Raw genomic sequence first — 18,692 nt, forward strand, 5'->3', positions numbered from 1 at the left:
GTGCCTGAGCCGGGGAACAAGCTGCGCTGAAACTCTAAACCTCCACACTCCTGACTCACCAAGCCAAACTGTCGGCATGAGCTGTTGAGGCATTTCAATCTGGGCACACAAGCGCCTATGGCTCCAGACCGATGCTTATCTGCATTGTTTATTCACGCTGACAGGAGAGACTCAATCCAACACACAGCACCTGCATCTGCCCCGAGCGCCTGCTCAAAGAAACCTGATGCACTATCAGCACTGTGAAAAGAGTCGCAGAGAAAAGGAACCAGGAATCTTTCCGAAATCTGGACGATAGAATCGTGATAAATTTGATGTCCGTCATGGTGAGTCACAAACTAGCCCCCAAACACACAAATGAAACCCTAAATACACACACACGAACAAAGACCATCTTCAAGAAGCGAGTTGAATGATTTCATTACACCTTTTTATTTATTAAAGAGAATTTCTTTACAACATACATTTAGTTGTGAATCATATGTTAAGGAGGTGGACGGCAAGAAAAAACCTGGTGACAACAATATCTTACAATCTTACAAAAAAAAAATGAAGAACAAAGAAACCATTCTGAGACTCAGACAGGCATGTGGGAAACTTGAGCTCGGACACGCCATTTGAATAGAAATGAACTCACAACACATAACACCTATGACTGTGAGCCTTCGCTACTTGCCTTTAGCATATGACATTTTCTCGCGGCCCAAGTTGCAGTTTTAAAGTTGTGTCCTAAGCCTGCTCTTAAATGAAGCCCTGGGCTATATGTCTCGCAGTGCGTAGCAGGGGGTGAGACACAAGAAGGCACACCACAGAGACCTACGGTCTAATGGCCATCCAGACACCGGGCAGAAACGCTGCACTGTCTGACTACAGTGGCCATCCCAATGGTGGAATGAACATGCCTCTATATCTAAAAAGAGATGTTGCACTATACAGACTGAGTCATGGGCAAGCCCCTCACTTCACAAACGCTGCAGTTAGCTAACTGGGGACTAGATGCCCCCCCAAGTAGACGTAGAAGTAGGTCAGCAATGCAGCCAACGGAGTCAATACATTTGATACACATTAAATCTTTCTCTGTGAACATACACTTCCACATATCCGCATGCCTCGTGACAAAGGGAGATCCTACAGCTTCATCAGAGGCCGGGTGAATGACTTTGAAATGAACGTAGGAAGGGGGATTGAGATGATGTGGAGAATTTACAACACCGTACTATAATTAACAACACTAACAATGTGCTGGCTTTTCAATGGTGAAGAGAAGTGGTCAACACAACACGGGTCCAGGACAGGACTTAAGATGAGACACAATCAGTTCAAATACATAAGCCACAAACATACAGTAGAAAGATATTTTTAAAAAGGGGGTTTGATATTGTCACCTTGATATGATCTCAATGCTTAACTGCTACAGGAACCAGCCTGCTTTTAACTGTCTAGAAATTGGGTTTGATCATATACATACGGGTCTGGTGCAAGAGAGAGGGGATGGTGAGATATATAGAAGAGGTGGAAGGAGGGACAGACATCGTGATGGGACTCGTTTCTTGTGGGCATACTATGATGGACCATACTGACCTCAAAGGCCAAGGCCTTCACCAAAACAACACACAACTTTTGAAAACAGCAGAAATGAGAAGGTTAAGAAAAAAAAAACAACAGTAACACGTTGAGTTACATAAAAAGAAAAAAGAACACACAATTAAAAAAATATAAATAAATAAAAAAAACGTAAATGTGTCGACACTGTCTGAGTGGCTAAAATCCAAAGAAGAGAGCTGACTGGAGGGCGTCATTGGCACAATCAGAAAGATGAACCACAGAGAGAGAGAAACATGGGGGTGGTAGAGCCCCCTTCCCCCTTCCCCCACCCCAACCACCCACCCACCCACCCCACACCACTGTTATTCCAACGGGACCAGAGTTACAACAAGAACACTTACATTCTTTCACTGCGAGCTTCTTTTTTTAAACAAAGGGAATCATCGTCAGAAAAGCTACGAGGGAAAATGGTTAAACAGTTAAAAGTAAGAAACAAAAATACAAAACAAAAACAAAAGCAAAAACCACCACTACTCAAGGAGTGTAAGGCACAAATTTACATGTGGAAGTGAAACACAAACAGGCTATTGAACAGACTGAACGGACCTCACTGCTAACAGGGTTGTGTATCTGGGAGGGCAGAAAAAGAATCCATCTCAGAAACCTTCTCAATGAGCTGAGTGCTTTCAACAGCATGGCAATGAGTCCGAATGAACACGTTCTGTTCATGTGTGTATGAGTCTGCACGTGTGTGTATGAAGGGGGGGCAAGGATTTATTTTGCACTTTCACATGCAAAACATGATGCCTGGTAACACAAAAAGGGCCAGTGGTCATCTGGAAGTGAGGTCGCTCAACTCTACAGGAAGTGAGGTCATAAAACCTGCTCCAGGTCATAAACCCACTTCACTGATGGCCGTCCAGGAAGTGAGAGTACGTTTTTTTTTTTGCCGGAGTTTAAAATTCTCCATCTTTATGATTTATTCATTTGTTTGACTGTCCAAACATTGAGCAAACAGGTCCATGGCTGGTTTGTCTCTGGCACAGTTCAATAAATACACACCCTCATACACAAGGGCTCAGAGCGCTCTAACGTTCACTTTCTCAAAGGCCCCAAAACAGTTAATGGACCTCTTCTGAAAAGACTTGAACTGGCTCCAGTTTAATGACTTTAAATAATTTTACACTTGATTAATTCAAATAATAATTAAAAAAAGATCTCTTGAGCCTAAAAAGATTAAGTCTTTCTTTGAAAGCACTTATTAAAAAATAAATACAACCAGCTATTAGTATTAACAGTCAGGTGTTATTCAGTAACCAGTACAGTAGAAAGATTTGAGACCTTCCTCAAGATGAAACCTTGATAGCTGCATCCAGTAGCTGAAACACTGGGAAGTCAAATTCACAGTTCAGACTTTTTTCTTTTCATTTCTTTTTTTCTGGTGTAAACTCAAAGCTGTTGTTCCAGTCAGAAACGTGCTTGTTGTGTCCCAAGTGCTTACGTGGGCCTCTGCCCGTTCACAAATATACAACTGCTCCTTCCCCACCCTCTCTGGGGGCTCTCTCATGTGCTTTTTGGCAGACTGTTCACAGAGCAAACCCCCGTCACTGCGTCAGGTGGCTCCATCCTGATGGGAGCGCTACAGAGCGACTCCTCAATTTGACTTCTTTTTTCCCCTCCTTTCTGATGACATGGTAAAGACAGTCAGTTTCCAATGATTTCTCCTCAGTAGCAGGTATTCCGTCTCCCTCAGCCAGGAGCCCCAAAGCAGTCTGCCCATCCATGTGACGCACGTGTTTGTATTTATATATAGACATCTTTTTTTTCTTCTTTCTCTTTCAGAGGAAGTGCTGCTTTTCACTGTACAACAAATGTACAAAGTCAATACGTTTTTTTTTAGTTAGAGTGCGAGTTCCCTGTTTTGCCGCTGTTACTTTTGATTCTCTTTTTTTTTCTCCAGAGTGTGTCGCAGAGGGTGAGCGAGCAGGAGGAGGGAACGAGAGGAGGACGAGGGCGTGGAGGACGAGTAAAAGCGGGCGTGGCCAATTATGTGTAGGAGTCACTACTGGGGGATTTGACTCTGGAGGGGCAGAGGGAGGCGGGAGAGGGTTTGGGCGGCACGTCGGGCTTGAACAGCCGGGCCCCGCAGCGGGGCAGCGACCCGTAGGAGCCTCCTGCCCGCGACAGCGTCGTCATGAGGATGGAGTCCACGCGCTGGGGGGCGGGGGGCGGGGTCTCCACGCGGGAGAAACTGTGGTTCCGAGCCAGATGGGAGGAGTTGGAGGAGTTGGTGTTGTGGCGTTTGAGTGCAGTCGAGGCCTTGAGGGCGTAGCCCCGCCGGTGCTCGTGCCCGTGCCCGTGCCCATGCACCTCTAATCGCTTGCCCATCTGGGGGACCGCGGGGGGTGGCACGGTGAGCGAGGCCTCGCGCTGGGGCACACGGGGGGGCAGAAGCATGCCCATGCCACCCTCGCCGTCTTCCACCAGCGTCAGGCCGCTTGGGCACGGGCTCTTCATGGTCTTGTACTCCAGAGTGGCCCCCTGGTCGTCCATAGGGCCCAGCTCAGCATGTGGGCCCCCGGGATGCTCCACGTACTCGTGCTGGTAGGCCTGCAGCTGGTGCTGGGGCAGGGGCAGCACCACCACGCTGGAGATGTGCCCGGGGGAGGAGCGGAGGGGCAGGTCGGTGGGGATGACGGTGGGGGAGCCGAGGCCGCCCAGGTCCTTGGCGCAGGCGTTGATGAGGTTCTGGTTGCGCTCCCACTCGCGGCTCCCCCTGCTGGGCTTGCGGCGCGGCTGCATGGGTGTGGCCTCTGGCGTGGGCAGGGCTGACAGGTCCAGGTGCTGGTCGGCTTTGATGAGCATCTTGCCGTTGGCGGCGGTGAGGCGGCCGTTGTGCATGAGCGGGGTGAGGATGGCTTCGGCGGCCCGCAGGTCCTTGGCGCTGCTGCCCGTCTCGAAGAGCCCCGTCATCTTGGTGACGCTGTTCATGGAGCCGCGGCGGGAGTGCTGGAGCTCCTTGTCGTGGCGCGAGGGCGTCTCAAAGTGCCGCCGCCGCTGATCGCACACGCAGTACACCACCAGGCCGGAGAAGACGGCGCCCATCACGAATGCCAGGATCACAGCGATGGCCAACAGCGTCACGGGCACCATCTGATCACGCTCCTTCTGATAGCTCTCACGAATCACACCTGTCAAGACAATAATCACACACTTGCTTTAGAGACGCTCAATGGACAGAAAACAGCACCAGCAATACAAGAACAGAACGCTTCAAAATAAAAACCTGTCGAGAAGAAAGTGAATTTCAAATCAAATCCATCCAGTTGAAATAACTCACACACGCACACGTGCTCTGGCATATACACAGATACAAGCAGAAGATTCATTTGTTACAGCATTAGTTGACAGCAACATGCAGTGCTGGGGTTAGTACAGCAAGACTCTAGTCAAGAGCATCTTGACAGTGACTGAATGCAGTGGTACAGCTCTCATTAAACTTCTACAGCAGGGGCCTCTTCTTTGGCTGAGTTCCCAAACATTATGTACACTTGAATGGAATGAAATTCCCCCATGACCAAAGTCAATGTTTTCTGTTACTGTCCAAACAGCTTCTGTTCATGTCTCTAATGTCACTATGCATTATTCTGGATTTGACCGAATATGAATATTTTCATCATCTTTTTCAGTGAGTTCCTACACTTTGGTAAATGTAGCTACTTAAAGGACTGAGCGGTGTGATGCACTGTGACTTTAATAATGTTTATGCAACTTACCTAGTTAGACCAACTTAGCCTTCATACATGTTTGATAGTACAATCTTATCCTGAAATCAATCCTTACTATATTACAGTTATTTATATTGATTTACATCGATCGATCCTTACTATATTATAGTCATTTATATTGATTCGACTTCTCTGTCTCTTCACAAAATGTCCTGAAAACCTAGGCACTCCAGTAGTTTTCCACATCAGTTTACCCCTTCGATGATATGCATTTCAACGTAGAAGGTTCGATAACATACCCTTCATACACAAGGCATGAAAACACTGAAACATTCTGTTTTCAAAGAGAATCAACTCTTTGATGAGAAAGGGAAAAAAAATAAACATATCCATTTATTGTCTATAGAAATGTTTAGCCTGATGTTCGGCCATAGCAGGGACCAGGAGCAACACACACACTCATTATTCATCTCTGCCTCATATAGCTCTCTAAATATTAGAACAGCTTGTGTGTATCTACAATGGACTATTATTATTATTAGAACAGAGAGGGCCTGCCATCGCACATGGTGCAGTGCATTACCTAATTGATTTCACTAGTCCAGAAGAGAAGGCTGAGTGGGCGGACAGGATAGAGGGGTTACAGTAAAGCTCTAACGCACGCGGACATTCGCCGTATCTGAAGAGGATTTATTGTCCTCATTATGCCACATTATGTAGATGGTTCCCACTGCTGACAAAACTATTGGAACCCTCTGGTAGCCTGTACTGACTCTCATACTCTGGCTGGTTGTGTGTTTGAACCCTCTGGTAGCCTGTACTGACTCTCATACTCTGGCTGGTTGTGTGTTTGAACCTTCTGGTAGCCTGTACTGACTCTCATACTCTGGCTGGTTGTGTGTTTGAACCCTCTGGTAGCCTGTACTGACTCTCATACTCTGGCTGGTTGTGTGTTTGAACCCTCTGGTAGCCTGTACTGACTCTCATACTCTGGCTGGTTGTGTGTTTGAACCCTCTGGTAGCCTGTACTGACCCTCATACTCTGGCTGGTTGTGTTTGAACCCTCAGCTCGCCTGTACTGATCCTCATACTCTGCCTGGTTGTGTGTTTGAACCCTCATACTCTGGCTGGTTGTGTGTTTGAACCTTCTGGTAGCCTGTACTGACCCTCATACTCTGGCTGGTTGTGTGTTTGAACCCTCATACTCTGGCTGGTTGTGTGTTTGAACCCTCATACTCTGGCTGGTTGTGTGTTTGAACCCTCTGGTAGCCTGTACTGACATACTCTGGCTGGTTGTGTGTTTGAACCCTCATACTCTGGCTGGTTGTGTTTGAACCCTCATACTCTGGCTGGTTGTGTGTTTGAACCCTCTGGTAGCTTGTACTGATCCTCATACTCTGGCTGGTTGTGTGTTTGAACACTCATACTCTGGCTGGTTGTGTTTGAACCCTCTGCTCCACTCATCGCACAGAGAACATGGCCCTCTAATGGAGGGAGGATGGGGGCCTGTGTTGTGTCGTCTGTCTGCCTGCTCAGTCGTCCAAACTCAAGAGCACAGTCCTGCCGCGTCCCACTCATATTTCCAGGATGAGTGTCTGTCTTACCAGGAGAAGTGTCAGGCTTTTAGCCAGGCAAGGAGGAGGGAGGGGAGCAGTCTTATCTGCTGCTGTGGAGATGCTGCTGGGGTGACAGGCTGTTCTACGACGCCTCTGAAGACACCAATCTGCTGCAGTTCTGTGCGTCTGCTTTTTCTCTGCTGATGCACATATCAGCCCAAAGCTCTTTTCTTTCTTTCCCCTTCCCCTTTTCTGCTCTGCCCTCATTTTTATCAGCAGAACTTTTCACTCTGCCTGATATACTATTTGATGTCTTGTACAGTTGTTTTTTCTCTCACACACACTCCTTTCCCTTTCCATAGTAGCATTGTGCGTCGTCATTTCAAATTTCTTCACAATTTTTTCTCTTTTTTCCTACTTTGAAATTACAACTGGTTATGGAAAGTTGAGGGATTAAAGTTTGGAGTCAGATATAAATTGAACGCTGTGGGGAATTACATTCTTCAGGCGAAGGCCTGGGTGCCATCCTACCAAAGGTTCAGACGGCCGAGAGTATGGAAAAGCCTGACATCATGATTTAGTATTAGCCATGTGATCCTAGTTAATCCTTTTCTTTTGACCTTTTCTGGGTCTGGTCAGCATCAGGATCTCCTCAGCCTTTCTCTCCTCCTCTGCTTTAAGTGGAGGCACAGTGAGACCTTCTGACTTCAGAGCTGAATCACAAACGAACAGAAGATAATGTTCTGCTGTGTGAAGTCTGGGTTTTAAGAAGCTTACACTGGAGGGGGACTCAGTTATTACTTTCTTTCTGTTCTTTTCAGACTAGTTTGATCATTTCTTATATTTATTATAATATTATTAGACCTTGGGATTATTTGCAACTCTAAAAACTGAAAACATCAACTACAGATATTTACAGGAGTGTGCAGAATAAAAAACAAAATAATAACATCTGAGTTGGGGATAAAAGCATTTCGAACTGTATGAATATTCTTGGTTTAACACAAGTGAAGAACAGCAGTTTTTGAACAAACCACATTTTCCAATCTGACTTTAATATTATTCCCATGCGCAGTCTCTGAATTTCAGTCGATGCTTTTGTTTTCACAGCGTAATCTTCAGCAGGAACTCGGATGAAAAACGAACAGGGAAAACACAGCCTGACTTGTCTGTGGCCAATCATAACAACAACCCTTAACTTCCACTGAATTATATATCATTATATATATTAGAATAATTCAACTTTGAGTAAAGCTCAAATGAAGAACATAAGTAGGTATAATAGATGTGGAGTCCTTGCTACTGTACACAGGGATAAAAAGGCACAAAATAAAGAGCCTTTATGAAGGGGCACGGTCTTCCTGTCAGAGGGACACACTCAAATGCCTTGAAGGCACCAGCAGACCTTTGAAGATCCCCCATCTTTCATGTAGAAAGTCAATTGTTTCACATTGTAACTTCAAAGAGGCAGAACCCTCCAGATGAAGGATTGGCGGTCATATGCACGAAGGATTGGCGGTCATATGCACACAGGTCAGGCAGACCTTCTTTACTTAACAAGCAACCTCAAAAGGAAATGTCTCCCCCCTGTTTTCCATCTTTATTATGCTGGGGGTTCTGGGCTGTGCTTGAGAACAAGGCTAGCTAATGGTGTTTTGAGGCAACATGTAGCCTTGCGCGGCATTTGTAAAACAGATAGGGGGAAAATATTCCATCCATATTCCCTTGGCTGTGTTTGGAAACTTCACGGTTCATCTGAATTTCATGAGGCGTCATTCCACTTGTCACACAGACCTTCTCTCCCTTTTTAAATAAACGCTTCACTGCAAACGCACACATTGAATTCCAAAATCCATAAATCCTCACCTTTAGATGGTGGAGGAAGACACGTGTGTTGTGTGGAAGTGTAATGGGAGTACAACCCTGGCCTAAAAACACATAAAAACACACACACACACACACACACCCACACACACAGCCCTCCCCACTTGCCCGCAACACCCCTCAAAATCTGTGTGTGGCAGTTTGTGGTTTGTGCATGGCTACACTGGCAGCTTTGTCTGCGGGAGACTTCAAAGCACTCATTACTTCCCAGCCAGGCCTTTCAAGTGCAGCTAACCTCTGCCAGCATCCATTAGGGCTCTGGGCATTGTTTAAAGGGGATGGAAGAAAAAGATAAAAATGTTATCGGAGGGGGACATTGTGTGTGTGTGTGTGTGTGGTTGTGTGTGTGTGGTTGTGTGTGCATGTGCAGGAAAGAATGGACAGCGGTCTAGGATAATGAATGTTCTACATCTATAATCACACATCCACTGCTCATACATACAACTCTGTCTTTTCCTGTCGGCCATTTTGTATGTTTTTTCTGTAATGCTCTCAAAGCCTTTGCTACAGTTTCCCATTCTAAGCTGAGACACAGAGTGGCACGAGAGCAGCCTGTCTGTGGAGGTTCTTGCTCAGGTCTCATCCTTAAGTCTCCAGACGTCTCCACACTACTAGGAGTCCTTTAGCCCCAGTATCAAGGGAGCCTCTTCAAGGAGCGCAGGCTAATGTGCCGGGGCGGCAGCTTGTAACACACACACACACTCGCCTTAATTCATTTATAACATGACATTTAGCATTCATGCTCTGATGCAGTGCCAATGAGGGTGCCTGTCAGAGGGCTGGTGCTCCGACTGTAGACCAGTCTCACAGGAGGTGTGTGTGTGTGTGTGTGTGAGTGTGTGCATGTGTGTGTGTGTGTGTGCATGTGTGAATGTGTGCATGTGTGCATGTGTGTGTGTATGTGTGCGTGTGTGCATGTGTGTGTGTGTGTGTGCATGTGTGCATGTGTGCATGTGTGTGTGTATGTGTGCGTGTGATTCAGAGCGAGTGTGATTGTTAGATTATATGTGTAAGGTAGTGTGTGTGTGTGTGTGTGTGTGTGCTTGTGTGCATGTGTGTGTGACTAAGTGTCCCAGTTCCTCCACTTAGTGTGATCCATCCCGCGCCTCGTGATTGAGGTCACGTATGTAGATGTGTGAGCAGCGTGGATGGATCAGAGGAGGGGGTGTCGCACTGGCAGCACCGTGTTATGGCACACAACGCTTCATTCTCACTTAAGACGGATTTGCATTTCACACCCGTCTCTAGCATCCCTCCGTGCGCGGCGCACGGGCAGAGTGTGTCACTAACCTGGCACCAACACAGCTCCGGCTCAGCCTCTACAACCAGTCAGAAACCTTTCACCAGCCCAATGGGCTCCACCCGCATTATGGCCAGGCGAAAAACAACACACACACACCATATGTTCCAGTGCAAGCCTGTTATAAAGTGCGCTGACTGGTGTAATGAGGGCAAAGGTTATGGGGTGAAGTCTGAATGCTCTTTTGTTGAACTGGGAGCAAGACACATGAAAGCAGGATGACCCCCAGGAGAGTTTCCAGCTGTTTAACCCAGTTAGGCCTCACACACCAGAAGACCCTGAAGAGAGGCAGGCAGCCACAGACAGTCCCACAGCGATGCCCTCAGACTCTTTAAAGACTCTCACAAGATTGTAAAAAAAGAAAGAAATGAAATGTGCCGTGGATTAAAAAGTAACTGCCTGGATTAGCAACTGTAACCGTGGCGTTAATTAAAATCTCATTATCAAACTCTCACTACGGGCTCTCCGTTATGGCCAAGAACATTAAGGGAAACAAAGACGTTGAGCCTCGGAGCGGTGTGTCTGACCCTGCAGGAGCTGCTATCTGATAGTACTCGCTGCTAAATGATCCCTGGAACCATTTTGACATCAAAGCGAGGCAGGATAGGAGCTCAAATCTCCATTACTGATTCCCCACGGCTGGAGGGCCATGAAGCACTGTCCTCATTGGGCTTCTCTCTGGTGAGAGCAAGGCACTTCTGTCAGCCACATACCCCTATGTTACCCCTGAGTCCTCAGTCAGACCAATCCAGAGAGGTGGAAGAGAGAGAGAGATAGAGAGAGAGAGAGAGGGAGAAATGAAGAGAAAGAGAGAGCTAGCGAGTTCGAGTGAGGGAGATGGAGGTAGGATAACTACCATCCCTGCCACTACGACACTCTTTTGGTTGCTCTCGCTCTCTCTCTCTCTCTCTCTCTCTCTCTCTCTCTCTCTCTCCCTCTCCCTCTCGCATTTCTTTTGTAATTGCACCTATAAATAAGACACACAAACACAGATGTCTACAGGTTGGCAGGGAAGGGGTGGGGTGGTGGGGGGATAACACAATTCAGCCCCGACACACGAGCGAGCGAGCACTGGAGGGGGTTAGAGCTATGGCCTCCATTCCAGGGGAGAGGGGAGAGGGGAGAGGGGCTACAGAGGAGGCTCCATAAAGTACGGTTAGTAATTTGCTTGCACTACACACAGTAAAGGTACAGCCTTGGAACGTTCCATCTGGGAAGATGAAAGGGTCTGGAGGAGGAGAAGGAGGCTCTCACAATGGCAGCAGATGGTGATAGGAGGTGGAATGGGGAGGGGGAGGGGGAGGGTTAGAGAGGTGGAATCTCACACAGGGAAATGGAGCACAGACAGACCCACAACACAAGAGGAGCCCCCAATGTACTGAGAAAAATCAGGACAACAACCCACGCACATGCCTGATCTCTGTTCCTCTCTTCTCTCTCTCTCTGTTCACATACTGCACTCTGCACTCACAACATCACATACGCTCACATACATGCATGCAATTACACATATACATGCAAGTACGCATACACACAGACGTACAATACACACACACACACACACACACTAATATACTCTCTATCTGTCTCTCAAGGGCTGTGGATGTTCCAATGGCTAAACCATCCATCCTTGACATGCAGTACTGCAGATAAATTCACAGCGTTGCACATGAAGTTCTCCTGATGCTCCAGTGTGTGGCTACATGTATGCCCCTCGGCTGCACACACCAGATCCAATCTCAACTGTCTGGAAGTGTTGGACTATGTGCTGCTTTAAGTCCCTAAACGGCATATGTAAACCACTAACAATCAATTAAAGGGTTTACATCCACAGTGGTTACACTCTCATTTTTCCTTCCTCTCTCTCTTTCTCACTCTTTCTCACTCTTTCTCTCTCTACATTTATCACTAACTCATTCGCTGTGCTGTTTTTTCCAGTACATTGATGGCAAACTCCAGCAAGCACATCAACAGGGCGAACAAGAGGGTCACACAAGTGGACAAAAGACTGGAGAGGAGAGAGAGGTAGGAGAGGATGAGAGAGAAGATGAGAGGAGAGGAGAAGGAGAGAGGAGACAATAGAAAGAAAAGGAGAAGGGGGGAGAAGAGGAGAGGAGAGAAGAGGAGAGGAGACAATAGAAAGAAAGGGAGAAGGGGGGAGAAGAAGGGAGTGTTTGGTGGAGTCCATGAGAGTGCCGTTAGCTGATGCAACAGAAAAACAAAATGTTGCAAACAAGGGAGAGAAGAGCCCAGTGAGAAGCAGCACAGGTGTGCCAGCAGCAGCAGCAGAGACAAGCGTGCGTACAACAGCTGTTCCCAGCAGCCATGCAACACAGCAACAGCAACAACACTGAAGCAGCAGTCCACACACACACACACACACACACACACACACACACACACACACACACACACACACACACACACACACACACACACAGACAGACAGACGCACACGCACACGCACACGCACACGCACACGCACACGCACACGCACACGCACACTCAGCGCTCTCCACACACTGAAAGGAAGCGGCATGTCAGAGTAAAAGAAACTTAAAGTCATGGCATCAAACACAGAAAATAAACAGGAAGTAAAAGAAGCTGCTGATTGGTCAGGTGTGCTGGTTGCCTGTGCCCGCGTGATGCTTGGGGACCACGGCGGGCGCAGGCAAAAGCACTGTGAAGCCTCATGCATTAAACCTCTGCCACCATTGTGTCTGTCCAGTTCACAGATGCCAGTGCTTCCAGCGACCAGACACGCTCCCCACACCGGCTCCACCACAGACAACAGCTTACCTGCTTGCCCATCTATCTGTCTGTCTGTCTGTCTGTCTGTCCATCCATCTAACCATGAGGTTGACGCAGATGAGCTGCCAATAGCGTTAAGGGTCATAGCGTCCCCGTACCCTTCTAAACATGGTTGTGTTATTTACATGTTAACAGTATTAAATACCCCTTAGTGTCTCATTAACATACAAACCACCCTCCTTATTGACTGGTGATCAATATCAGCTTAGGCCGCTGTTCTCCCTATTGACTGAGGCTAACGATGTGTTCCTCGATGACACGGAAGCAGGTTTAATGGAATTGCTAATGGTTATCCTGCTCTTAATACACGGCCGAGATCCCTTGCTGAGCGATGAAGATTTGTTTCTTTCGAGGGTCTTTACACAGCGAGGTTATAAGGCGACCTTGAGATGGCAAGAGTGGCCATACAACTAAGGGGTGGAAACAAATTGAAGCAGGCTATTCAATGTCAATGTTGCGACCGCGTTAGTGATTGCATTTCAGAGGCTGCCTTCTGCTAGAATAACCGCAGCGGCCATCTTCCTCGCTCGGACAGCAACAGCCCTGATATTAGGCCATCCCAGGGGACATTACAGACTAGTCTTTAATAAATCTTCCACGTTCATGTTGCCGGGGACCAATTTGTTTGCGTTTGTGGTGACAGGCAGAGGGGAGGCAGGGTTTGTGTGCTGGTTAGCTGGAAGCAGAACAGCCGTAAATCTGGCCCAGGCCAATGGACTCCTCCATTCCAAGGCTTACCACTGGCGTCCTGCTGTGTCTGCGAGGGCACTGCCATGTAGGGGTCCGTCTTATCGCGCCCGGGCTCGTCCGCCTTGACCATCCCCCCACGCCCCAGAGGTCCCGCAGCTGGGGCCAGGGCTGTGGTGAGCATGGGGGAGGTGGGGGCGCCTGCTGGACACAATACATGTTACACACACAGTCACACACCACTTCACATACCTACTTCTATCTTAGGGTTCAATATGCAATATATGTCTCCTTCAGAGGGTGGCTGCTCAAGGAGAATTGGGTAGCTGATACAGCAAGGTGCATTTCTGGGGCTCTTATTTCTACTTCAAAGTGACAGCAATGCTAAGTGGCTACTGCAGCTCTGTTCTGGACCGGTACAACACTGGTAAGTGGCTACTGCAGCTCTGTTCTGGACCGGTACAACACTGGTAAGTGGTCTGTTCTGGACCGGTACAACACTGGTAAGTGGGTACTGCAGCTCTGTTCTGGACCGGTACAACACTGGTAAGTGGTCTGTTCTGGACCGGTACAACACTGGTAAGTGGCTACTGCAGCTCTGTTCTGGACCGGTACAACACTGGTAAGTGGTCTGTTCTGGACCGGTACAACACTGGTAAGTGGCTACTGCAGCTCTGTTCTGGTCCAGTCTTCGCTCTCGTTCTCTCTCTCACTGTGTCTCTCTCCTCAGGACTCCAAGGATGTTAGGGAGGTTAAGTGCAGGTCTTTGTCTATTGAACTCAAGTGCTGTGGATATATCCGAGTCTGGTCTCTTGGCCCATGAGATAAAAGAGACAGGTTTAATCTGCTCCACTTGTTCCACTTGCAGCCCCTTTCTCTTTCCTCTTGGTAGATCTATGGAGATCATTCTGCGATGCCCAGGGTGGCGTGGGTATGCGAGTGTGCTTTGCTAGGTCCCTTGCTAGGAATATGACTAAGAAAGAAAGTACAGAAACAAAGCTTACATTATAAGGTCAAAGTCATTGGAGAGCTTCCCTGAGCTATGTTGAAAACTAGTCACAATGACTGACAGCGTGCTAACTATGCCTGCTAGCGATGCCAACTCTATGCTCAGAGCTGACGAGAGAACTGTACAATCCAAATGAATGTAGCAACTGCACAACTGTACCTAGAGTTGTGTGAAGATACACATCTGAGCAACCAAGAAGAGCCCTGAGAGTGTTTATAAATGGATGACGAATGGAACAACACGCTCATGTCCTGAGGAATCTGGCACACATCTGCATTTGGTGACAGCCAGGCGTAGTGTGACCTACTTCCACCTGCCCTCTCCTCCACCCCATAAGCGCCCCACCCCCCTCCCTCGTCAAGATCCTCCAGCACTGTAATTAACACCTACAGTCATCATCTGGTGGCCACAGTAGCTGAAATATGAAAATGTGTCCTGGTGTGAGGCGGGGCACGTTTGCGGCTGCAGCTGCCTCCATAGCACTAGCCCTGAGAGTGTTACCCCCCCAACCCCTCCACCCCCAATCCCCCATCCCCAAGTCTCCGTGCCACGATCATTAAAATGATTTATTTAACAATGAGCCGCAGGCGGAGAGATTAGTGTGACAGGGCTATTTTATAATTCATCCTCTGCAGGCCAAAGGGAGGCTTGGCTCTGCCTCTTGACACACATACAGAGAGAACGCAGCAGTGTGGAGCAACCTTGATGATAATCATAATAGGCTGAAACCCCTCCAAAGTGCCATCTTACGGATCCTTTTTACAAGTTAAATAGAAAGAGCGCCAGATAGAGAGATGCTTGGGTCTGTCCGATGAAGCGCATATGCATACGTGATCAGAGAGGGGGGCGGGAGAATGGGAGAGGAAAGAGGGGATATGAAAGCCGGGCGAGAACAGGAAGGTTGAGGTGAGTATACGAGCAGGAAGGTTGAGGTGAGTATACGAGCAGGAAGGTTGAGGTGAGTATACGAGCAGGAAGGTTGAGGTGAGTATACAAGCAGAAACATATGGGGAGCAGGAAGGTTAAGGTGAGTATACGAGCAGGAAGGTTAAGGTGAGTATACGAGCAGAAAGGTTGAGGTGAGTATACGAGCAGGAAGGTTGAGGTGAGTATACGAGCAGGAAGGTTGAGGTGAGTATACAAGCAGAAACATATGAGGAGCAGGAAGGTTGAGGTGAGTATACGAGCAGGAAGGTTGAGGTGAGTATACGAGCAGAAACATATGAGGAGCAGGAAGGTTGAGGTGAGTATACGAGCAGGAAGGTTGAGGTGAGTATACGAGCAGAAAGGTTGAGGTGAGTATACGAGCAGAAAGGTTGAGGTGAGTATACGAGCAGGAAGGTTGAGGTGAGTATACGAGCAGGAAGGTTGAGGTGAGTATACGAGCAGGAAGGTTGAGGTGAGTATACGAGCAGAAACATATGAGGAGCAGGAAGGTTGAGGTGAGTATACGAGCAGGAAGGTTGAGGTGAGTATACGAGCAGGAAGGTTGAGGTGAGTATACGAGCAGGAAGATTGAGGTGAGTATACGAGCAGGAAGGTTGAGGTGAGTATACGAGCAGGAAGGTTGAGGTGAGTATACGAGCAGAAAGGTTGAGGTGAGTATACGAGCAGGAAGGTTGAGGTGAGTATACGAGCAGGAAGGTTGAGGTGAGTATACGAGCAGGAAGGTTGAGGTGAGTATACGAGCAGGAAGGTTGAGGTGAGTATACGAGCAGGAAGGTTGAGGTGAGTATACGAGCAGAAAGGTTGAGGTGAGTATACGAGCAGGAAGGTTGAGGTGAGTATACGAGCAGAAAGGTTGAGGTGAGTATACGAGCAGAAAGGTTGAGGTGAGTATACGAGCAGGAAGGTTGAGGCGCTGTGCATTTCCTGGATCTATATCCACATGTTGATTGATCCGCCCAGTGTCTTTCAATGTGTTTTCCACAATGGAAGGTTTCATGATTAAGGTGCACACTGAGCAACACGCCATGTCAGTGTTCTGCCCTACGTTCTCCTCCAAGGCTGGGCTCGCCCCTGGTGCCGGCGATGTGTGAAACTCCATTTCTCAAACACGGTTCAGTGTCTGAGACAGTCAAGCAGCCAAATGCACCACTTGAATGCCTTCCAACGCGGCCCAAATGACTGATGACTGGACATTAAATCAATCTGTTTACACAAAACCAACAGCTTTATCACAAGACCTAATCCAGTAGAAATGGCATCAATTGAGTCCATTTGGAATGTAAACACTCAAGCTCAAACTGTGTGTGTGTGTGTGTGTGTGTGTGTGTTTGTGTGTGAAGGAGAGAGTCTGAGAGATGTGGATAGAGAGAGGGGGGGGTGTATGTGTGTGAAGGATATAATCTGGGAGATGGATAGAGAGAGAGGTGTGTGTGTGTGTGTGTGTGTGTGTGTGTGTGTGTGTGTGTGTGTGTGTGAAGGAGAGAATCTAAGACATGCGGATGGAGAGAGAGAGAGAGGTGTGTGTGTGTGTGTGTGTGCCTGTGTGTGTGTATGTGTGTGAAGGATAGAATCTGGGAGATGGATAGAGAGAGAGGTGTGTGTGTGTGTGTGCAGGAGAGAATCTCAGACATGTGGATGGAGAGAGAGAGAGGTGTGTGTGTGTGTGTGTGTGTATGTGTGCCTGTGTGTGCCTGTGTGTGTGTGTGAAGGAGAGAATCTGAAACATGTGGATGGAGAGAGAGAGAGGTGTGTGTGTGTGTGTGTGTGTGTGTGTGTGTGTGTGTGTGTGTGTGTGTCTGTGTGTGTGTGTGTGTGTGTGTGTGAAGGAGAGAATCTGAAACATGTGGATGGAGAGAGAGAGAGAGGTGTGTGTGTGTGTGTGTGTGTGTGTGTGTGTGTGTGTGTGTGTGTGTGTGTGTGTGAGTGAAGGAGAGAATCTAAGACATGCGGATAGAGAGAGAGAGAGGTGTGTGTGTGTGTGTGTGTGTGTGTATGTGTGCCTGTGTGTGTGTGTGAAGGAGAGAATCTGAAACATGTGGATGGAGAGAGAGAGGTGTGTGTGTGAGTGTGAAGGACAGAATCTGAGAGATGTGGATAGAGATTAAAAGACAGAATCCACCTGAGGAGGATAAAGCAAGTGGACTGTAAATGTCTGAGTGTTTGACCCTGTTCCACAAGGCAATTCCAAATTCTCTCTAGTGTGAGACTCTCCAACTCAGACCAGTCAGATGACCCATCTCACACTGCCCTGATCATCAGTTGACATGTGAGTTTGGGCTTGTTTATGCGAAGTGGTATGTTTTTAGCACAAACTTGCATTTCCAACTATATAAGGTGTACATTAGGGGTTGCGTGAGTACATCATTTGAGAAATGGCGTTATTGTTTCCTCGAAAAGCCGCGGTTGGGGGGGGGGGGGGGGGGCGGTCTTTGTGGCGCTACGACTATGATGGGGTTGGTCTCAGCCCATATGGCAAAGCATCAAACCACATGATAATGTGATATGATAATGTCATATGATATGAGTAGAACTCTTAGACTACCTCATGCAATTGTGAAGCATGGATGACACCGATGATATGTGAATACACTCCAACACACTCTCACTCTAAACACTCTACAGTAGGCCAAGACAGAATACACTCTAACACACTCTCACTCTAACACACTCTCACTCTAAACACTCTACAGTAGGCCAAGACAGAAAAGTCAGTAAACAAAGTGTGTTCCTTACTGTGTGTTCTCACTGTGTTCTTACACAGAGTACATTCAGTGAAACCTGGTCATCATTAGTAAGCCCAAAGTTGGTCCTATTTGCTTCTATCTATTTTTGATCAACCCTCACGTAGCAGCCTAGTTTATTACGACAGACTCCATGTTGGAGCCATCCTTGAGAAATCTGTCCACAACTCACAGATGCTGCATGCTTATTTGAACACAATGTCTGTTTTATTAAAGAACTTCCAAACAATTGATTTCTGCTGTCATCATCCTTCCTCTTGTTTACCAAGGGCTCTTGCTGAAACGGAGTATGTGAGAGCTGAGGTAAAACTGAGTATGTGAGAGCTGAGGTAAAACTGAGTATGTGAGAGCTGAGGTAAAACTGAGTATGTGAGAGCTGAGGTAAAACTGAGTATGTGAGAGCTGAGGTAAAACTGAGTATGTGAGAGCTGAGGTAAAACTGAGTATGTGAGAAGTTGAGCTCCTCAGGAGGGGTTATTACGT

At 47.6% G+C, this 18,692-nt stretch overlaps 1 protein-coding gene across 7 annotated transcripts in view; it reads right to left on the reverse strand.

Annotated features, from left to right (window-relative positions):
* Nucleotides 1-408: 408 nt before the first annotated feature.
* sema6a (sema domain, transmembrane domain (TM), and cytoplasmic domain, (semaphorin) 6A) overlaps nucleotides 409-18,692 on the reverse strand; it is an 86,090-nt gene continuing 67,806 nt past the window's right edge. For 3 of the 7 annotated variants that reach the window (XM_031570085.2, XM_031570087.2, XM_031570084.2), the window contains 2 exons: nucleotides 13,563-13,715; nucleotides 409-4,736 (listed from right to left, as the gene is read on the reverse strand). In XM_031570085.2, the coding sequence (XP_031425945.1) occupies nucleotides 3,592-4,736; nucleotides 13,563-13,715 (1,298 nt within the window). In that variant the 3' untranslated portion in view covers nucleotides 409-3,591. The remainder of the gene's footprint in view (nucleotides 4,737-13,562; nucleotides 13,716-18,692) is intronic. The other 4 variants (XM_031570086.2, XM_012835902.3, XM_031570090.2 and 1 more) reach the window with 2 other exon arrangements.

The sequence above is a fragment of the Clupea harengus genome, chromosome 7 (assembly GCF_900700415.2).
Source record: "Clupea harengus chromosome 7, Ch_v2.0.2, whole genome shotgun sequence".
Taxonomy (NCBI): Eukaryota; Metazoa; Chordata; class Actinopteri; order Clupeiformes; family Clupeidae; genus Clupea; species Clupea harengus.